This window comes from Clavelina lepadiformis, chromosome 2 (assembly GCF_947623445.1).
Source record: "Clavelina lepadiformis chromosome 2, kaClaLepa1.1, whole genome shotgun sequence".
Taxonomy (NCBI): domain Eukaryota; kingdom Metazoa; phylum Chordata; class Ascidiacea; order Aplousobranchia; family Clavelinidae; genus Clavelina; species Clavelina lepadiformis.
Window position 1 is genome coordinate 16,402,279 of NC_135241.1, and position 20,806 is coordinate 16,423,084.

Consider the following 20,806-nt stretch of genomic DNA (forward strand, 5'->3'; position numbering starts at 1 on the left):
GACGCAAGCGAAAACTAATTGTGCGAAGTTGATGAGTCAAGAAGAATATCTGTTTGTGTTCGTCTTCACGCTATATGTTTCCATATGCTTTTAACTAACGAGGTTGTTAAAATAACTGCTTTCAACCAATTTACAGCACCTGCTCACATATAACATGCCTTAATTATGAAGCGTTAGTTACGCAATTAGTATTCGTGCTTATATGTTGTCGTCAATGGCATTTGAATGAATTACTTTTAACCAGCCTCAAGATAATCTTGCATGGAGAAAAAATTTCTTAGTTTCTGGTTTGTTCGCAAGTCGGTTAAGAGCTAAAATGAATTGTGCGGTTAATTCAAAATTGATCTCGTTTCGTCAAATGATCGAATATTATTTCTACCGCAAAACTACAAGGTGTAGAACCGCAAATCACATCCAAAGCAGTTTTCGGATGTTCTCTCGTGGTCGGGCATATAACCAGTGATCTATTGAAGGGGAATCGCCGTCACAACACTTTTTTTGACGGGAGATCGCAATCCCTTACTTTTTCTTGCATTATTTCATTTCGACTCCATTTTTATATATATTTGGATACAATACCATATCTGCTTGACAGAGAACAACCACTATTTTTAGGCATACACCAGTGCATATCACATTAAATGCACAGCACATACCCAATGGACACGTGATAAACGCTAAAGATACGAGTTTGTATATTTCAAAGCTATATTTTCAATTGCAATTCGTAGTACAAGTGCAAAAAGTAGTATGTAGTATGCAATTCTTGCATTTGTTTAGTAATTTTTGTATAATAGCACAGTAAGCTATGGAATAAAACGTATGAAACTTGATAGTTGCACATGAAAACTTTATGCATAAAACGCTAATAATCACACTTTGCCCATAACTGCACAGCATTTCAAAGACCGTCACTTATAACGGTCAGTTGATTGACAGATTATGGCTAGTAGTTGGTTGATACTTAATTATCTAAATAATTATCCCCTAAAGCTTAGTAAAGGAACGCAAAATTTTTAACATTTTCGTTAATTCGGCATGTGACTAAAAAACGCAATGTCACACGTAAATCAATTATGAATAGTATACCCAATTACACAGTTTGTAGATTTACTACTTCAACACATGCCTACAAAACTCGCGAAGAGACAGTGATGACAGTTGTTCACTATAACTTACTGCAAAACAAATTGCTCATTTGAATGGCTAAAAATGACATTTCAACATGTGAGTAACGGTTAAGGCATTGAACCAAGATTTCATGGTATGTAAAACAAAACAAATAGATGTAGCATTCATCTCGAACGGTAAAGACATTTTGTCACTTGTAGTGGCACCAGACAGTAACAAAAAGTATAGCATGAAACAATGCGCATGCGTACTATAAGGCAATTACAAATTACATTTGTGGAAGTGCATACAGTGAGATTATTCCAAAGAAAATTTATTTAACATAGGCTATTGGAAGTACAAAACAGTGGCTTCGTATATTCACGCCAGTGTAATTGAATCAACTGCAGTTAGACCACATCTACATTATTTTTTTGGAGAAAATATAAAGTTATATGACAATTGGCTTTCTGTCATATATTCTTATCTGTTAAACATTTTTTTACAAAATTTCTGGTTTTTTTCACGAACTGAAATTGCATTTTTTTGTAATACAAAACACCACGATTAATTGAATGTGAAAATAATTTTCACAAAGGTGCTAAATATGTCACCGATTTACGGACCATATTAAGTACCAAAGAGTGCACTGAAAGACTCTTTGACCCCAGCACGTTTCATAAAACATACAAAATAAACATCTGTTAAAGTCAAAAAATATATAAGAAGCATTTGCACACGAGAAAAGAAATGTTACCGACAGCATTATGACCCGTCCACACTCATTGGTGACCCGAGTTCAAGTTCTCGCTGGAGTGCTTCCATATCTTGAGGTTGCAAGCAATGCACATCGAGCCAGTCAGCAAGAAGTGACGAATCTGGTTGCTCAGCAGATCCAACACAGTCCATATTAGAGTTTAAGCCTTGGTCTCCTGCTGACTGAGGAATTATATCTGTAATGTCTACTCCAAGCCCATAACCACACCCAGTGGTACTAGCAGCACCGGCTGAAGGAAGGTTTTCGCTCATCTCCACCTACAGGGAAGAACAAAATTGACATCAACATGATTTTGTACTGAATTGTGCTAAATGTGACATGATTCGAGTTATGACACGATACAAACTAACATAATCAAATGTTTGCCCATTTACCATAGGATTTTGTTCATTGTTGAAAATTTCAATATGTGGTAAGAAGATTCCCCCATTCGCAGCAGTTGATATTGATCCTATATTATCTGGCTTATTGTCACTTTTTGAGAATGAATTGGATGTATTTCCATCAAGGGATTTCAAAAACGATCCAGGTGAAAACTCAAGAGAAGAATCATCAGTTTGTTTTTTCTCACTAAGCAGTTGCTGCACTTGTTTGAAAAAGGAACTACTTGATGAACTGCTTGTTCCCATACTTTCATCCCTTTCGTTAGGTACGACTACATTCAAAGAATTGGATGAAACATCCTGGCTTTGTGAATTTGAAAGGTGTTTAAATGAAAATGGTGTTCCTTCAGAAGAATGAGAAGGATTTCCCGCTATACCAGGTTGTGTAACGTAAGGTTTAGTGTGTGATACATCAACATCGCAACCTAGAGTGGAAATGGTTGGCACCATGTGTTGGGCAATATTTCTATCATGGGAGGGTAATGAAGAAGCATTATTTTGAGTAAAACGTTGCTTGGCAATATTATGATTTACAGCAGCAGTGGAATGTTTCTGGAAATTTTCATTCAATACATAGTCGATTGTATCTGGACTTAAAGTGGCAAGATTTTTGCCGGAAGTTGTAGCAATCAAGCCACTTTGCTGAGAAGCCGTTCCTGGAGTCATCAGTTGATTGTCTATTAAAACCTTTGGATTGCTGTCTAAAGGAAATAGTGTAGTCGGACGATTTGCATTTGGATGATTATTTTGCAAAGCGCTAGTGGAATTTTTGTTTTGACTAACAAAGGTGCTCTGAGATGTTGCTTCACTCTCAGGGATAAACACACCCCCTTCTTCTACTGTGATAAACCTGCCTGTGCCACCACTGTTTGACACTTGGGGCGCTTGATTAGATGTGAGATGCAAGTTGCTCCCAGATGGTTGTAAAACAGTATTTCTGTATGATTCAGCAATGTATCCCTGCTGAACTTCGCTATCAATGCTTGCTAATGATGCATGATACTGAACTGGTACAATTTTGGGCATATCTTGTGAACTAGCTGCCAACGTCCTAATATGTGGTTGGACTTGTGTGAACGAGGCAGTGACCAATGGGTGATTGCCTAATTTAATCTCGTGGTTTCCAGTAAAATTCGACAGCGGAATTGTTCCTTTCTCGGTGAATTTTGAAGTTAAGGGAGCAGATTTGGCATTTGTTACAAGCTGGGTTTTCTTTCCATCCAATACAACAGTTATTAATTGATTACTCAGTAATTGTTGAGTCGAAATGTTGTTAGGTAAAGTTTTCTCCAGGTGTACACTATTTCTTCTATTCTCTTCTTCATTGAACCTGCAATTTTACATGCAGGGTACAATTACATAGAGTCTAGGTTGCGACTAAGCTTTAATGGCTGTAGCTGGTGTGTTGCTTTCAGTTTGCTACATTTCGCAGTACACCTGAAGAAGCAAGCTTATGCCAATTACTTACTTCCCATGTTGCCTGTATGGGTTAGTTGTAGACGCAGGTAAGCTCTTATGACGACCAATGCTTGTTTTGGACACAACACTTTCTATGAAAAGAATTCTCGATAATTTGATATACATTGGCTTTGGACAGTTCGTTTTTAAGAAAGCTGTTAAAAATTATTCCTTCATCTTGATACTAGAATACTTAAAAAAATTAAAAAATGCTTGCATATATGATGAAAAAAATATTTTGATAAACGTACTTTCATTTTTTTTTACAGATTGTTGTTCATCTGACTTTTCATCAGATCTCACTGCTTTCTTGTTTCCTTGATCACTTTTTACCTGGTGGTAAAAATTAAGGACAATAATTAACACTACGTAACACAATTTTTGTTTGGCTACTTTTTTTAATGCTCCTTTATGTTTTTTTGGGTGCTGAGTTCAAAAGTCCAGTTAGTTTTTTCATACGATTGTTACTTTTTGAGATATTCAAACTTTTTGTTTCATCTGATGGAGCGGAAGTAGCAAATTGTGTTCTACTCTTGCAGTAGATTTTAACTCCACATCAAGGTTCTGTTCAGTTTATTAAACGCAAAAGCCAGTTTAAAAACTTTACCACAAGAGAGTCTTGAAGACAAATGTAACATTGTTTTTTCAAACAGTAAGAGTCTTTCAAAAATGTACTTTTGAGCGAGCCTTTCTTTTCTGACCACTCCTGTCTTGCCTTACCAAAGACCAAATGTAGTCTCCCATCATTGCATTGTCCCAGCAGCCTTTATATCGTTTTTCCATTGGATCATTATCCTGATCAAATCTCTCACCATGCTCCTCACTGAAGTCACCAAGATTTTATTGAAAAAAATCCAGATGGAAACATAAAAAATGAAGTTTGACAGACATGCGACAACCCATGTTTTGTTAACTTTTGATAAGTTTCCCACCAACTCTGTAATTTCAGTCCTTTTATTTCTCAAAAATCGATCAACCACACCTCGAAATGCTTGCCGCGCTTCTTTTCCTGTTTTATTCACTTTTTCTTCCAAGCCTTTACACTTTAACATTGTGTTTACCTGGGGACCAACAAACATTCCTCCTATTATTTTGGTAACTGATAGTCTGGGAAACATTGAACGGATTTCTTGAAAAACTTGTCCTTGAAAATCCAAAGCTTTGACAAACTGTTTTACCAGACCTAATTCGATATGAAGTGGTGGCAGTAATACTTTTTTCCAGCTTATAAAAGGCTCCCTAATAACGTTGTACATTCCTGGGGTTAGTTTTTCCCCTGTAGGCCAATGAATTTTCTCATGGTGCTCACCATCTACTATTCCACAAGTACAAAAAGCAAGAGTATTTTGTGTAACCACCCTGCAGACCAAGCAAAAATCCCAAAATTTTAAAATTTATAAAGTCACCACCAAACATACCACTTAAACTGCGCGTAACTGATTTTAATGAGCAGTTGCTTGACGTTTTTAAATTCTTCTTTCAGCTGTAATGAATAAGCAAGTGGAATTGATGGATATATGTTGCCATTGTGAAGTAACACTGCTTTAAGACTTTTGGTAGAACTGTCAATGAAAAGCCGCCACTGAGTAGGATCATGATCCGTTCCAACAACATTAAGCAGACCTTCCACATCTTTGCAATAGCAAAGATCTTCAATAACGTCAAAGTAGACAGCAAACTCCAAGTGCCTATTTCTGTTGGCAGTACTCTTAAAGTCATCACTACCACATGCACATTCACTTCCTCAAGTAAATAGGATGCCTATTTACAACATGATACTGCTGATAGACACAGATCATATCAATCATAACCGCATAAAAAACCTACAGTTAACGAAAAATCACAAAAAACGAAATTCCTTGCATCTTGATAACGATCGATGATAGAAAAAAACTGATAGCATTTTTGGAATCAGCAATTGAAAATGATACAGACAAATTTTAATAAATGTAGCCAAACAGACTTTTTTTAACTTTTGTTACGTGGATAATTATGCACTGGCCTGCATTTTTCAATTTCAAAATTTTTTTTTCACTAAAAACATGCAAATATAGCTAATTTTGGGGCGCTGATTCCGAATCTGTGGTCCGTTTTATTCTAGCACATCAGGTTTTTGAGATAACTGTTACACGTGATATAGCGTTTTTGGTGAATAATCGCAAATAATGTAAGGTGTACAACAAGCTTGACTCGAAAAAATTCACAGTTTGCACAGAATTGTTACACATCTTTGTCTTCTTATGATAAAACAATAAAGATTTTTGAAATATGACAGCAATAACGATATAATCCAGTAAAATGATTATTATTGAAAGCACAGCGGTTCACTACCTCGGTATCTATTTTATTGAAAATGCGCGTCTACCTGATTTTCTCTCATATATAGTAGAGTATTCTCTTTTAAGACACCAGCAGTAGTCAGCAATCATGCTGACATTCCACTTACCCTGTGATAGTGTTCCTCCATCACCATTATCTCCCGGTGAAAACGTTCACCTTGTTCCTCACTAAACGTCCCACAGTTATCTGGAAAGTAGTCTAGGTGGGAGGGTAAAAAGTGCATTTTGACGCTCATCCTACCCCCAAGTTTTTGTAAGGCATCGAGCATATCTGTAATAAGCTGTTTGTAATTGGAGGCTCCGTTATTTCCATGGAACTGCTGGATAACAGCTTTTAACCCCTTCCAGGCTTGCAATTCCGTTATAGACTTTTTTTTCGAAATCTTCATCCTTTAACAGTTCTCTGATTTGAGGTCCAGTGAAAATACCTGCTTGCAGCTTAGCTTCGGATAAAGACGAAAACTTTTCTTGCAAGTACCTAAATCCTTCTTCGTATTTGTCCATACCTTTCACAAAGTTTTTCATGCACTCAAACTTGATGTGCAAGGGCGGTAAAAAAACTTTTGCTGGAGCAACAAGAGGATGTGCCTTCACATTCTTAGATCCAGGCAGAAACTCATCTCTTGCTGGCCAAAATTTCCGAGTAAAGTGGGAAGTATCTGCCCTACTGTCCCAGAGATAAAGAAAACAGGGAAATTTAGTGTAGTATAGTATGAGAGCTACAACTTTTAAATCAGCACATATCAACCAGTTATGCTCTTGGTACTTTATCATTTGCAACAGAACTACTGTTTTCATACGTTTCTGACATCTCAGTAGAATGTGCAACAGGTACTGATGGCACAGTTTTCCCATTGTACCACAACACAGCTTTCATGCTCGTCTTTCAAGAATCTATGAACAGTCTCCAATATTCTGCTGAATATGATATCCTAAATGTTTCAATCAAACCCTGAACATTCCTACAATAAACAAGAGTATTTTCTTTACTAAAAAATTCCGCAAATTCTTTCTCTCTGTGGCGGTACCGCGCAAAACTTGTGCTCTTTTCTAGAAGATTCTTTTCCTTTAATCTTGATGCTAGAAGTTGTGCATATTCTTTTGAAAGATATAACTCTCTTGTGAAATCATTCAGCTGAGTTTGTGAAAACAGCTTTGGAGAGTCATCGTTTATTTCTTCCTGATAGTGCGCTTCATCAACTGCACTTCTTTCAGATTCTGAGGCGCTTTGCATCTCTGTTAGAGGATTCGGCACAGGAATTTCATCACAATGTGGTACAGGCCTCAATGCTGACTTTAAATTAGGGTACTTGATATTGGATTTGTTTCTTCTGTTAAACCCCTTAACACACCATACAAAAATAACAGTCATTGCGATGGTTTTTTTGCTCCCTACATACCGTAGGGACGCCAAAGGGAAGGCTCTTGAGTTTTTTCTGGTACCACATACGTAGCTTTGATGCACATACGTAGCTCGTTGTGATAACAAAATTTATCTTGATAAATTATATCCTTTTGACAAAAAAGTGGGTAGTTAAACGTAAAAGCGAAAAATTATGCGGTTTTTCGACCGTAACTTTAAAACCTGATGTGACAGGCAAAAACGGATGGCATTTTTGAAATCAGCGCATCAAAATTAGCTAGAAAACGTTGGCATCATACAGAATAAAATTTTCATGCAGACCAGTGTTATTAATGCTATGTTACAAGCATCTGGTATGCCCATAAAAACATATTTAACACAATATTATACTGATATGATGAACTTTCATTTTAACAAAATCAGTTCATAAATCTAAGTACATTACTTCTACCACCAGTGTCTGTCACCTGCATTTTGGTCCATCTTTGCAGGAGAATACGATCCGCATCACTGAGTTCATTTTTCTTCCCAGCTTCTTCTTCTCGCTTCTTTTTCTCTTTTTCCGCAGCGCGCTCTTGCCTCTTTTTCCGTTTTTCTTCACGTTCCTTTTGCCTCTCAGCAGCAGTAACAGATTTTCGAACCTTATCCAACGATTTTCCAAGACCTAAAAACAACATAAAAATGAAGATGGTTTGCAAGTTTGTTTTACTGGAAATAAAGATCTGAGAAAAATTTACCATTCTGTTTGGCAAACATGGAAGCAAATATTGTATCTCTGATTTTCATTTTTGTGTTTTCCGAGATTGTTGTCTTTTTTGTTTGGTTTTGAGAATTCTTGGAACCACGTTTGTCTTCCCTTTTTGGTTTTGGAACTTGTTTAGTTGAAGATTCGTCTTTCTCAGAAGAATCTTCTGAAAGAGAATCCGGATCATCTTGTACTACTTGGACAGTTATCATTGGTTTCATAGGCTGTTGATCGGTGACAATAGGAACAGACTCCACGGTTCTGGATCTATTATTATCCTTCTGTTTAGAAGTTCCACTTTGTACCAAGCTCTTTCTAACCACATCCTGTTCCAACTCAACACTCATATCCATGGAAGAAATGGAAGTTGCGCTTTTCATGTTAACATTATCAGATGAACTCTTATTGTTGGATTGAGATGTAGAAACAGGTTTTATCAGTGAGCCTCTAGGCAAATTACTAGGCATTAATGGTTTTTTAAAAATATCTGCTGGAATAGATGTGTCAGATATTGATATGTTTGAAATTATGTTAGTTGGTAGATTTTTCTGGACTTCAGTTGCTTGGGTTGATGTTGGCTCTTTTGAAGCAGGTACTTGAGTGACAATAGTCAATTGTTTTGAAAGTCTGAAAAGCCAAAATTCATCAGAAATCAACAATTTCAAAAGCAAGAAAAGTTAAACATTATGAGTTTTTTCTTGTATGAAATGTCAATCAGAAAATGTCACTCAAAACAATGTAAATTCCAGAAAAAAACAAATTTACCTGTTTTTGCGCTCATGATACCTCTCAACTGTCTCCTTCACTTGATTTCGCACTTCATCTTTAGTTACACTATCCTCAAAGCGAAAATCAAAAGGGACATGGCAAATAGGCTCATCATCATTGTCATGGTAGCCTCCAAAGAAAGAATGCGACAAACTATGCTCTGCTGTTGGTCGTTTATCAGGATCAAATTGAAGAAAGGAATACAGAAGTTCAAGCTTAATAAAGAGAAAGTTTCACAATGAAATTAAAACAACTACAACCTAACAAAATATGTCAATAATAAGGTAAGATGTTGGTAATACAAACTCACCATTCTTTCTGTGGCTTTTGGATAAAGTGTCTTTAGTTGCACAGGATCTTTGCGTGGCAAGCTCTGAACATAATTACGAACCCTGTCAGATTTTATATTTTTGACGAGATCCTGAGCTGGTGATCCGAGTATGGATATTACTAAGTGCAATTGATGAACATAGTGACGTCCTACATAGATAAACGGAACAGTTTAAAATTAATGTGTTTATCATAAAAATGGACTTGAACAGTGCTAATATATATCCACCGATATAGTAGATTTAGCCTACTTTGGCACTTGAGGGAAATTGGAAAATTACCAACATACGTGAATTATCACTGCAAACAAGTCACTATAGAGTAGATTATGGCAAAAAGCATGATCATAGAACGTTAGACTGCAAGACATGTAAAAATATTCTAAAAACATTTGAACACAATGGGAAGTGCAACAGAACTTACAAAAAAAAAAAATAGAAGATTTCTTGACGTGCTTGACACAACTATTAAAAAAGCTTAGTTTGCTCTACACTATAATGATGAGCCACAACAAAAGTTTTTGGGTTTGTGCAAAAACAAATATAAAGCAGGTTAACAGAAACGTATATATTTTGAATTGGTTCACATCAGCTGCAATCTGTAAACAATAAAATTTCATCACTATGTTGCCTTATTTCGGTTATAATAGGAAGCAAGACAAATCGTTTGCTTATAAATATAATTGGCAATGAAAATCTAAAATGCTGCTATGAATGTGAAACATAAAATTTTTTTTTTGGACCAAACAAATATGTGCCGATATGAGCAAAGCACCATTACAAGCAAAGATGTTATAGGTGAATTCTACTATAGACATCGCAAAATACAGCAACCAAAGAATACAGTAGTATGAGAGAACCTGGAAAAATTTGTTTTCTTCCAATCATCTCAGCGAATATGCATCCAACTGACCACATATCGATTGACTGACTGTATTCTCCTATCGATAACATCAGTTCTGGTGCTCGATACCATCTTAAAAAAAATTAAACACACCTCAAATAAAATGCACAAACTAAAATAACAAATGATGAGTACCAGCAAGATGTAAAGGTGCTTGTATCTATTATATACAGGGTTGCCATACAGTCCTTTTTTCTAAGATTTGTCCTTATTTTGAAGGTCTGTGTCTTAGAAAATATTTTTGTCTTTATTTCTAAGAAATTTCTTTATTTTTGTCTTATTTTCAGGGCAGAGCTTCCTATTTTGGGCATTTCGACACCTGTAGTATACTATTTTGTACCAAAGAGATACCAAGAACATGCAAATAGTGTCTCGTTAATTTTTTTAGGAACATTGATTGCCTTCTCCTGTTGTGCAATGTTTAAGGTAGTATTCTTCTTTCGTTTCCTAGTCTTCCTTATTTTTGGTCCAGACCGATGGCACCCCTGATTATATACCTATAGTATGAAGAGTTTTGGACTCTAACCGTAGTGTTAAGGGCTCTACCACAGTCATACATCAAACACCACATATCGTCTTGAAAGTTATATTAGAAACTAGTTTTTAAGCACTTAAGGCGATTGTGTTGGATTTATTGATATAATGTTATGTGACCGATATAAAGAAATTTCAGAATGCATGCTTTTACACCATTGTTGTTAATACTAACGCTATTTTGCCATTATTCCTTGCTCACCAAAATTCATTTCAGAAAATTTCAGTTCAAGTTGGGCACTTGTTTATCATAGATTGCACAACTAATGTGAAACACATTCACAAGTTTAATTTTAAAAAAATCAGAAAGTTTGAGGCTATAATTTCATGTTTGTTACGATGGAATGAACTATTATTGAATATTTATACACCATAAAATGAGGGAAACAATAAACCAAGGTAATAATTAACAGATTAAGACAAAAAACAACTGCTGCAACTGTAACAATGCCAATGCAATAATGAGCGAGCTTGGCCTTCTCAAAGCTTCAATTTATATCATCTTTAGATATCAGTAGTACCTTTTACTTACTATTCAAATGGCAAAAAGGAGTTAAAGCTTTCTTCCGAATGGTGGAAAAAGGCTCCACCAAGCTGGCCGGTCTATAGCCACTCGAGCATAACCATTTTCTCTTTTGCCTTCTGATTGGTAAGTAAAAGGTTCTACCTTAGATATTATTCTCACATAAATGAAGCAACACAATAAAACTAGATCAAGAACTTAATCACATGACAATCCAGGCATTATTTTTAGAAATTCAGAGAAGAAAAACATTTGGTATATATAACTAGTCTATAGATAGTATATATATCTAAACCTTGTTGCTACATATTCTGTCATGAACATTTTATGGTCTTCAGGTTTCCTTGATACACCCTTTGCCATACCAAAATCCCCGATCTTCAGCTCACAATTTTCATTAACGAGCAGGTTGCTTGGTTTCAAATCTCTGCAACCAAACTGAACACGTACAACCAATCTGTTTAAAGTGAGTTTGCAAGTACTAAAACAAATTGACCCAATTTGAAAAAGAGTTGTCATTAAATACAGTGAGGAAAATTGTTTTTCAGTAATAAGTAGTCATTAAGCAGTTATTATCAAAAATATGTCATGAATTTGCAGCTAATTATAATGAAGTTGGTGGCAATTGCAACATCAAAGTGACAAATTAATATGCTTCATGGCTGGTATTTTAATCAGGTATGGATGGTACAGGTAGCAGAGACATGATGGTTAACATGTTAATGCTAATTGTCATGTCATTGTGATGTTTGTCATTAGTATCACTGAACTTTTTTTTCGAGTCATTTTTGGCACTAATTCTCACCAAATATCATTTAAAGATTGAATTCTTCACCCAGTACACTTACAGTACTGACAACTCTTTTTTGATATACCGGTAAGGTGAACTTGTTTTAGCACTTTGCCCACACGATACACAAAAATAGCTCTGATGATGTATAATCAAATTTTATTCTTTTATCCAGAGCAGACTGAGCATTTTACATCACAGCTAGTTTTACCTATGTATGACATTGGCTGAATGTATATACTTCAATCCTCTCAAAAGCTGGTACAGAAAATAGCAGATGTGTTCCGCGGTTAATAACTGATCAGATCTAAAAGCAAAGAACACAGGAGTAAAATCTTGACCATGGCAAATTGCTGAATAAGTTTTTGCAAATATGGTAAGATACAATGCTTGGGTTATATGTGTACTGAGTATAGGGATGTGCAAAGTAGAAATTTACTATTCTAGGATAGTTTTTTTTCAAAACTAAAATTTCGAATTCTATTTTCAAATAATTCTAAACCAATAACATTTAAATTTATTTAAAAAAAATATCTGGTATGAAAGGTTCTTTTATGAAATTCTTGTTAGATGTCCATTTTTTGACTGAGTATAGTTAATTTGGGCATTTTTAAGAATTTTACAGATTTTATGATCAGAGTAAATTATCTAAATAAAGCATTTAAGGATGAATTTACACAGAGATTTTTGACTGAAGAATTTTACATTTGTTTAACCTCCCTGCTCACCTGCATAATTAAGATGAGCAAACGAAACAAGTGCCCAAGGAAAATCACTGTGGGAACCAACAGTACAAAGTCGCCGTTTGAATGCTCATTTTTTTTACTTCATATTCTCCTATGCGTATAATCATTCTCATTATCACGTATAGCTTGACTGCAGTTACTGTTAATGGTTTTGTTTGCAATAAACGACGTCAACCTTTGACCTTATATTACACCGAATCTTTCAAAACTAACCCCAATGTTTAACAGCGATAATAAACTAATTATATTAAGTGCAAGAAATCATAAGCATAAATATTGTAGACTTAATCTATATTTGCAACGTCTGGTCAACATTGTATACTTTATTTTTAAATCTTGTGTGTCTTTTTCCACAATCTTATTAAGCCACTTCCAGAAAGGTCGGGTTCTAATATTGTAACTGTATTCCATTGTAGCCCGATGTGATACAAAGAAGACTTCGTAGTATTGTCGAGTGGTTTTGTTTTCTCTGCCAAGGCGGAACTTATTACAAGTTTGTGATATTAATTGAAGTAACTGAAAGCCGAGCTACACAGACTTTCAATTTTTTTCTTATCGTAACATTGCAATAAATCATGCATTACCGCGCAAACGTGAATAAACTTAACGCAATAGCAAATTCATGAAAGCAAGGTGTAATTGAAAACAGATTTTCCCACCATTCCACACAAGGGAGTTTTCAAAAAAAAATCATTCACAGGTGTTCACATCTTCCTTGATTGCCTTTTCAACAATGACCATTGTGTTTGCGTTTATTCTTCTTATGACAAACTTATTCAAATGCACAAGCCGTCGCACATACAGTACACTCACCGCCTTTTTGGTTTCGCTGCAAATTGTTGCATTAATCACCGTCACATTTAATGCTTTCACTTTTATAATAATTTAAGGATTAGTGTAGAGTAGTAACCATCACACTGAGTGAAACCGTGTATAATAATCATCTTCAAAAAGATTATACGAAGTTAATCAAAACCTTTGTAGGTCATGATTGTAATCAGAATAATATCAGATACAAAAATAAGAATCGAATAGTTTTGGATTCGGCTCTAAGGATTCGATATTTTAAAATGCACATACCCAACTGAGCATAAACATTTAACTCTTACACCTTATAAACAAATAAACTTTTAAGTAATTTTTACATATATTAATATTAAGAGTATTGCAGTAGATCACCTAATGATGTTATGCAAGTCTGATTCCATGAGATCCATCACCACATAAACATCTTTTATGTTCTGAGTTGTTTGAATAATGTCTTTGATAGCAACGACATTGTCATGTTTGAAATGAAGAAGCAGTTTTAGTTCACGAAGAGTTCTCTTGGCGGTCATCAAAACATCAAAAGGGTTAACAATTTTCTTGATAGCCACATGCTGACCTGCAAAAGAAAAAAACAAACTTTGCACACTACTCAAATTTAAAGCATAAAAATATCTGGACATTTAACAAATAAAATAGTTGACATATCGAGGTAGGAAATATTGTACAATGTACATAGATGACAAGAAGTATATATAAAATGGGCCACTAGCAAAAGAATACGCCAATATACAAAAATAAGACATTTTGCTTACTTTGCTTTGTATCTATTGCAGAGTAAACAACACCATAAGCACCAGTTCCAATAGTTTCTAGAAGCTTGTAATGGGAGCCCACACCAGGCGGCATTGATACCGGCTGACCTTTCAGAAGACCTTTTTTATTTGACATTTTTGATTTTATCCATTCACAGTTATCAGCAGATAATTCACTATGTAACAAAAAAAAAAATTCTTTGTCCTTGGGAAATAATTGCTATATTCTGTTTGCTTATGCCGAAAAAACATGAAAAATCTTAGTTATACCACCATAACTTCGGTTGTTGAATCTTTACATATTTTTTAATTCTATCGCCATTATTAAAAGTGTGGTATGGCTCGCCGTGGTTGCAAGTACTCAGCAGATTCCTTCTGCTATGTGTGTGGTGAGTTCTTTGCAAAAAAAGCAAAAAAGCACTGTCTGGAGAGTTGCAGGCGTGCGAAAGAAGCCTATCATGCATACTTTCGCATGCCAGTCGGTGACCAAGATAAACATTGGGCACCACACGTCATATGCGAATACTGCCGTCGTACTCTAGAAGGTTGGTTTAGGGGAGAGAAGAGGGCAATGCGTTTTGCTATCCCCCGTGTCTGGCGTGAGCCCACAAACCATCTCACAGATTGTTACTTCTGTATGGTGGATCCAAGCAAACGAAGGAAGGGAAAGAATGCACCTTCCATCAATTACCCTGACATTCCATCATCTATTGCACCTGTACCCCATAACACGACTGACATGCCTGTGCCACAACCACCCTTGAGAGATGAACATTTCGTAGCAGATGCACTCTCTACAGATTCAGAAACGGATGCATCAGTTGCTTATCTTTAACACCGAGTTGGCGGTGAAAGGTGTCCCTACTACCCCAACCAAGAAGACATGAACGATCTTGTCAGGGAACTGTCATTGACAAAGTCGAATGCTGAGCTACTCATTTCCAGACTAAAGCAATGGGACTTACTGGATGAAGAAGATGAAGTGAAGCGACTGATAAATTCCATCAATTTTCCAGAGATGCTGTCTGAGGTTGAACGGAGAGCTTGGACTTCTTTCGTTTCTGTAGTTAACGGGTTCCTGGGCAATCACAAGGCAGAGAATTACAGGGAACTTGTCGATGAACTTGTGGATGCGTATTGGAAGATGGGATGCAGGATGTCGCTGAAACTACACGTACTACATGCTCATCTTGATGAATTTAAGGATAACATGGGGGACTACTCAGAAGAACAAGGTGAAAGATTTCATCAAGATATCAGGTATTTTGAGGAACGCTATCAAGGACAGTACAACGAAAATATGATGGGGGACTATATATGGAACCTTTTACTTGTGCGGAGGTTGCTGCTTGTTTGTCTTATGTTATTCGGACTTAATTTACCTGCCGAATTAATGATCTGACTCCGTGGTTGCGTGCGGTTAGAATTCTCTAACCTTACGTCTACTAACCGCAAGTTCTTACGATTAACAGATACAGTTTATCAGAAGCAATCCTTTATTGTAGGAACTGTACAGGTTCCGATTAATATTACACAATCACAAACTTAGCATTCACCAATTAAAACAAGTCTAACGAATTACATTTTAACACGACTAACGTAATACGTTCGTACGATTCGGTATCTCTCTGTCTGCGGTGTTACTCGCGTATCAGTTCGAGTTTATAAAGCGGAGCGATGTGAACGGAAATATTCAACACAAAATACACGAACATTTCAAAACGCGCGAACGATGAACACAAAGCGTTTGCCATGGGAATTACATTCAGTTACAACCAGGGTTGCTATGAAATCGCCTGGTAACGTACTAAACGGCGTTTTCACATAAAGTTATTTAGAGCAAGTTTCCAAATGTTGCATCACGATTGCAGTTTTATAAAGTTGCAACTGCAGCCAAATTGCAGCTTGCAGAAATGCTAGTTGCAGTTTTATCAATGAACAATGTTTCAATAATTAAATGGCGCATACGTTTCCACAATTGATATAATGGTATTGGATGTGGCTCCCAAGCCACTACATTCCTCCCCCGCTACGGAAGGGAAAAAATTGACAATTAAAAAGTAACATCCTGATTACAACAAGGAGCATTCAAAACGACGGAAAATCGGTAACGATACAAGCACAAGACAAAGCGACGTAGCAAAGAAAAGGTTATGAATTATTAGGCATGCACTACGCGATATATACACTAAAAATGTCGGCCGACAACTACAAAGGGGAAACGGCAAAAGGTTACATGCATACGACATTAACGGCACCGAAAAACAAGTTGATACACTTGAAAGTGAACTCACATATCGTCGCCAATCTCGAAAAAATGTTTCTTTGTGATTAAGTTATAAGTTTTGAGTGTTTTAAGTGACAGCGTAGGTTTGCTCTGTAACAGTTTTGAATAAATACCTATAGCACCAGGCCTTAAGGCTTTTGTCTCGTGTTTGTGTAGCAAAATCGCCTTGCATACATGTGTTTTTCTTCTTTATGTAATTTTTTAGAAATAGATTCTGGAAACAACATTTTCCGTTATTATTTAATTATGACAAAGCCAACAACAACAACTAAAATTAGATTTAACTCCATTCTATTGATTCAAAAAAATACAGTGGGAGCAAAGGCATTAAAAAAGCAAAACTAGTCAAAAAATTCCAATAAATTAATCTCATAAAGTCAGAACCAAAGTTTGAACTTTTTGAATGCTCATTTTTATTGATTTAGACCAGTGTTTCTCAAACTTTTTGCGATCGCGTACCACTCATTCGTTTTTTTTGCTACACTGCGTACCACCTGGCTCCTGAATGACTTATTTTACTCAAATGTACCGGTATTTATTAGTTATTACCGTTATTACTATACCATAACACCAATGAATAGCAAGAAAACACAATTTAATTTGATAGAAGCAACTGTTTCTTCTGCACAAGCTTGTCTATCCGGGGCAACACATTACTCACAGCACATCGAAAATCATGTTCAGCGGTACGCGGTACCACTTAAAAAGCTCTCGCGTACCACAGTGTGAGAACCACTGATTTAGACCATACTAAATCAGAGAATAATAGTTTTAACCCATGGACAAATTTTGTGTTACATGGTGTAATTTGTTATTATGATTGAACTAAATAATATATCAAGAAAAGTTTAGTTTTGCTTAATTGTCTCGCGTACATACTCAATTAACTTTTTACTGGACAGCAGTTAAAATATTTGTTCATAATTATGTAGATGACCTGCCTGTTTATTTCTTTGCTAGTAATGTATAATTACTTTCCAATAGAAAGCAAGAAATCTTGCAACCTTGTCTACTTGGGAAGTATTGAGCAGTTGAACACAATGTATCATCATTTTATTCTACCATTAGGTCCACTCTGTTAGTGTTTAGGTAGTGAAATATGAATGTACATGTTTGCTAAAGCCCAATACGTAAGTATATAGTAATTACAGTGAATATACTTTATTTTTCTGAGTAAATTCCTCTGGGCATCCTGGCTCTGTCAAAATGGTGTCCCTGAAAAAAGTTAGATGCCCAGCTCTGACAAACGAAGCTTAATCTGCCAACAGAAGCAATCAGACAATGCAGTGTTGTGTAGGCCTTAGATTTCATAAAAACGCTACTTTTTTTTTCCAACTGCCACAATTTTCCTGAGCCGTTTGCTGTTACTACTAACAAATATAACATAACTTATCATAACCTTTTCATGTTGTAAGCATAGCATGGTCTGGCACAGACCAGGCCTTAACAATGGCATTATTCAGACATCAGTTGCATGAGCAACCTCATTGTACGGTGAAGACTCATCAATAAAAAAATGGGTGCCCAGTAGACAATGAATGCAGAAATATTTATCATATTTGAAGAATTATATAAAATGTTTTGGAGTTCCACAATAAATCAAATATATATTTTAACTTTTTGGTACCGTTAATTAAATAAAACACACACGTATCCAGAAATCAAAGTAAGTTCAACACAACTTTTTAATGATTTTGTTTGCTATGACTTTTTGTTTTTTAGTCTTTTTTGAAACACTTGGGACTACAAAAGACCTATTTTTCCAATTCTAACAGTCTATGTACCATTGAAATCAGCAGGTCAAACTGAAAATAATGAAGTTGTAATTATATATACACAATATATATAACTTTTTATCATGAAAGCAAACCAAATATAACATCTTTCTAAAAAAGCAGTAGTTAGTATTTTTTTTCGGTGTTCAATTATGATGGCAATGTTGATGCTAGCTCAAATTTCAAATTCAAACCAACAATTTATTTCAAAATTTGTTCCTTTTAACTGTAAAAACAAACACAATGATTTTCATTGTATCAAAGAGTCATTAACAATTTTTTGAACTCTTGGACGATGGTTTGCACTGAGCGTGAGATTGATGAGCTTGCAGTGAATGCATGTAACAATATCACAAAGAAAAGTTAAGCCTCATTTTCACACATAATGACAGTTACGTTTTCTCTACAAACACAAGTAGAGCAGCATTTTCGACCATATGGTTTTAATTATTCCTGATTACAAATAATGCGATTACAGTATTTATTGAGATGTATCCCTCACCCCTATAGTGGAATTAGCAAATTTTTTCCATTGAAGATTTACGCCAGTCACCAAAATAGTTTACGCCAACATCAATCTTAGATGAAAAAGTTTATTTCAAAAATTTGCCAACTTAAAAAATACTCACTAACATCAAAATATTGCATTCGTTAAAATCTGGCCCTGCAATAAATGTGGCTCGTGTTCCATGTTGATAAGCTTATCCAGTGGTACTATATCTGCAGACGTGTACTGTATTTCATTGTAATGCTCTTGGACTTGCTTCTGTTTAGTGGTCCTGGTGGACAGTTCTAAATTCGGGCAATAGGAATACTATATAAAAAATCAAAAACAAAAAAATTTGTGAAAAACGACAATCGAAACTTGCGCAAAGGCTAGCTCAGTAACAGAAGTCCGTGCTTTGAGAAATCATCGCCGGGTTTTAGTCGCCCAAAGACTTTCCTCAGTCAGACAATAAATATTGTCATACCATATCATGTCTTAGTACAGTAATATCAGTGACAGCATGCTTAACATTAATAGCAGTTCAGCTTTGTTTACTTGAGCCTTACCTCACAATGCTCACTCTACTTTTCCGCGCTTATCTTGGTTATTGGAATGTCTCGTCTAGGCTAGCAGAAACTAGATAGGACACACAGTTTAATACTGGGTCTAGTGCAATTAATTACTAGATTTCAGTTGCTCAAATTGTGACGTCATTTGGTTGTGCACTTTTGCACTAGACTCCTAATAGGTATAGCCTATCGCCCTATCCTATACTGCTCAAACAAGTTTTCCTTTTTCCTTATTTTCTTTTCGTTTGATAAGCTGCAAACACCACCACTTTGCTAAGTAGTGTCATATTAGGGGATTTTAAATAAATCAAAGAAATCTTACATGTAAATAAAAATTGAGTAATGTATCATATCATATCATTGATTTTTCTTTAATGCTATATGAGGATCGAAAAATAAAACTTTATAACAACTATAGCAAGATAAAATAGTAAATTTTTGAACAAACATTCACCTTTGCTTCTAAATATTTGGTGTTGCTGAATTGGTATCGTATTGTTTTCGCCACTAACTGTGCGGAACGAAAATTATGATGAATTACTGTTATAGTTGTAGCACAACAAAAAATTTAATCAAAATGCTCAAGACCATAAATGAACTGAAAGAAGCGGTGAACCTCAAAGAACATGCAGGATGGCAAAAACACAATCGTGCTATAACATGGTATGTTAGCGTAGCCAACAAACTCACAATTTAAGTGATCCAAGTCATGGTTTTTAGATTTCTGTTCCAACTTCCGCTCCTACTCCGGAAGTTTATAAAAGTATCTATTCCCACTTTCACTAAATACCCTAAATTAGGTGCCCATCAAATAATTTTTTTACAATTAAAATGAAAGCGTAGGATAAGCTTACTATAAACTACGAAGTCTTTCTGGCTGAGTGTTTGCCAACCTATCTACCAACTACCTAGTAGCCTACACACGTTTATATTTTCAACTCCAGCTCCAGCTCCGGCTTCGGTAAAATATGCAAATTCCGGCCTTAGTCGACTGCAGCACTACACTCGCTCCGCTCCCAGTTTTCAGAGTGTTCAAGTATACAGCACATATGCAGTGTTTTTAATGTTTCTAACTTAGTGCTTACAGAAACAGTGGTAGGCCCCTGTCATTAAATAGACCTATTTTCGTACTAAGGAGCTCGCCACGACCAAAATAGAGCGGAAAACCCTTTTGGGTTTAAAACGTGCAGGGGTTAAGATTGATTTGGTTATAACACGTAGGCTAATGATTGACACACTTATTATACCGAAATTTGAAGAAATCCAAAAAATCAAAACTTACTATGATACTGTAGCCTACATACCGAGAGCAGTTAGACCTAATTATGATACTTATTT

At 35.6% G+C, this 20,806-nt stretch overlaps 1 protein-coding gene across 2 annotated transcripts; it reads right to left on the reverse strand.

Moving 5' to 3' along the window:
- Positions 1-673: 673 nt before the first annotated feature.
- Positions 674-19,422, reverse strand: LOC143445628 (uncharacterized). Of its 2 annotated transcripts, XM_076944865.1 has the most exons (15): positions 19,302-19,422; positions 19,046-19,226; positions 14,351-14,526; positions 13,950-14,154; positions 12,236-12,331; positions 11,530-11,661; positions 10,134-10,249; positions 9,255-9,424; positions 8,942-9,159; positions 8,169-8,803; positions 7,899-8,095; positions 3,981-4,062; positions 3,740-3,821; positions 2,263-3,601; positions 674-2,145 (listed from the first exon to the last, which is right to left on the reverse strand). In XM_076944865.1, the coding sequence occupies exons 3-15, from the start codon at positions 14,484-14,486 to the stop codon at positions 1,876-1,878; spliced, it is 3,678 nt and encodes a 1,225-aa protein (XP_076800980.1). In that variant the 5' UTR covers positions 14,487-14,526; positions 19,046-19,226; positions 19,302-19,422; the 3' UTR covers positions 674-1,875. The 2 variants fall into 2 exon arrangements, with proteins under 2 accessions (XP_076800980.1, XP_076800979.1); XM_076944864.1 differs by lacking the exons at positions 19,046-19,226; positions 19,302-19,422 and adding an exon at positions 17,442-17,565 and having other exon boundaries at positions 14,351-14,519.
- Positions 19,423-20,806: the final 1,384 nt, after the last annotated feature.

Excerpts from the sequence above, each read along its gene's own strand:
- LOC143445628 (XM_076944865.1), bottom strand. The coding sequence starts at position 14,486 with ATGTCAAATAAAAAAGGTCTTCTGAAAGGTCAGCCGGTATCAATGCCG. Across the intron at positions 8,804-8,941 it reads TATCATGAGCGCAAAAACAG|ACTTTCAAAACAATTGACTA; the intron begins GTAAATTTGTTT and ends TTGGCTTTTCAG. Across the intron at positions 3,602-3,739 it reads CCATACAGGCAACATGGGAA|GTTCAATGAAGAAGAGAATA; the intron begins GTAAGTAATTGG and ends GTAAAATTGCAG.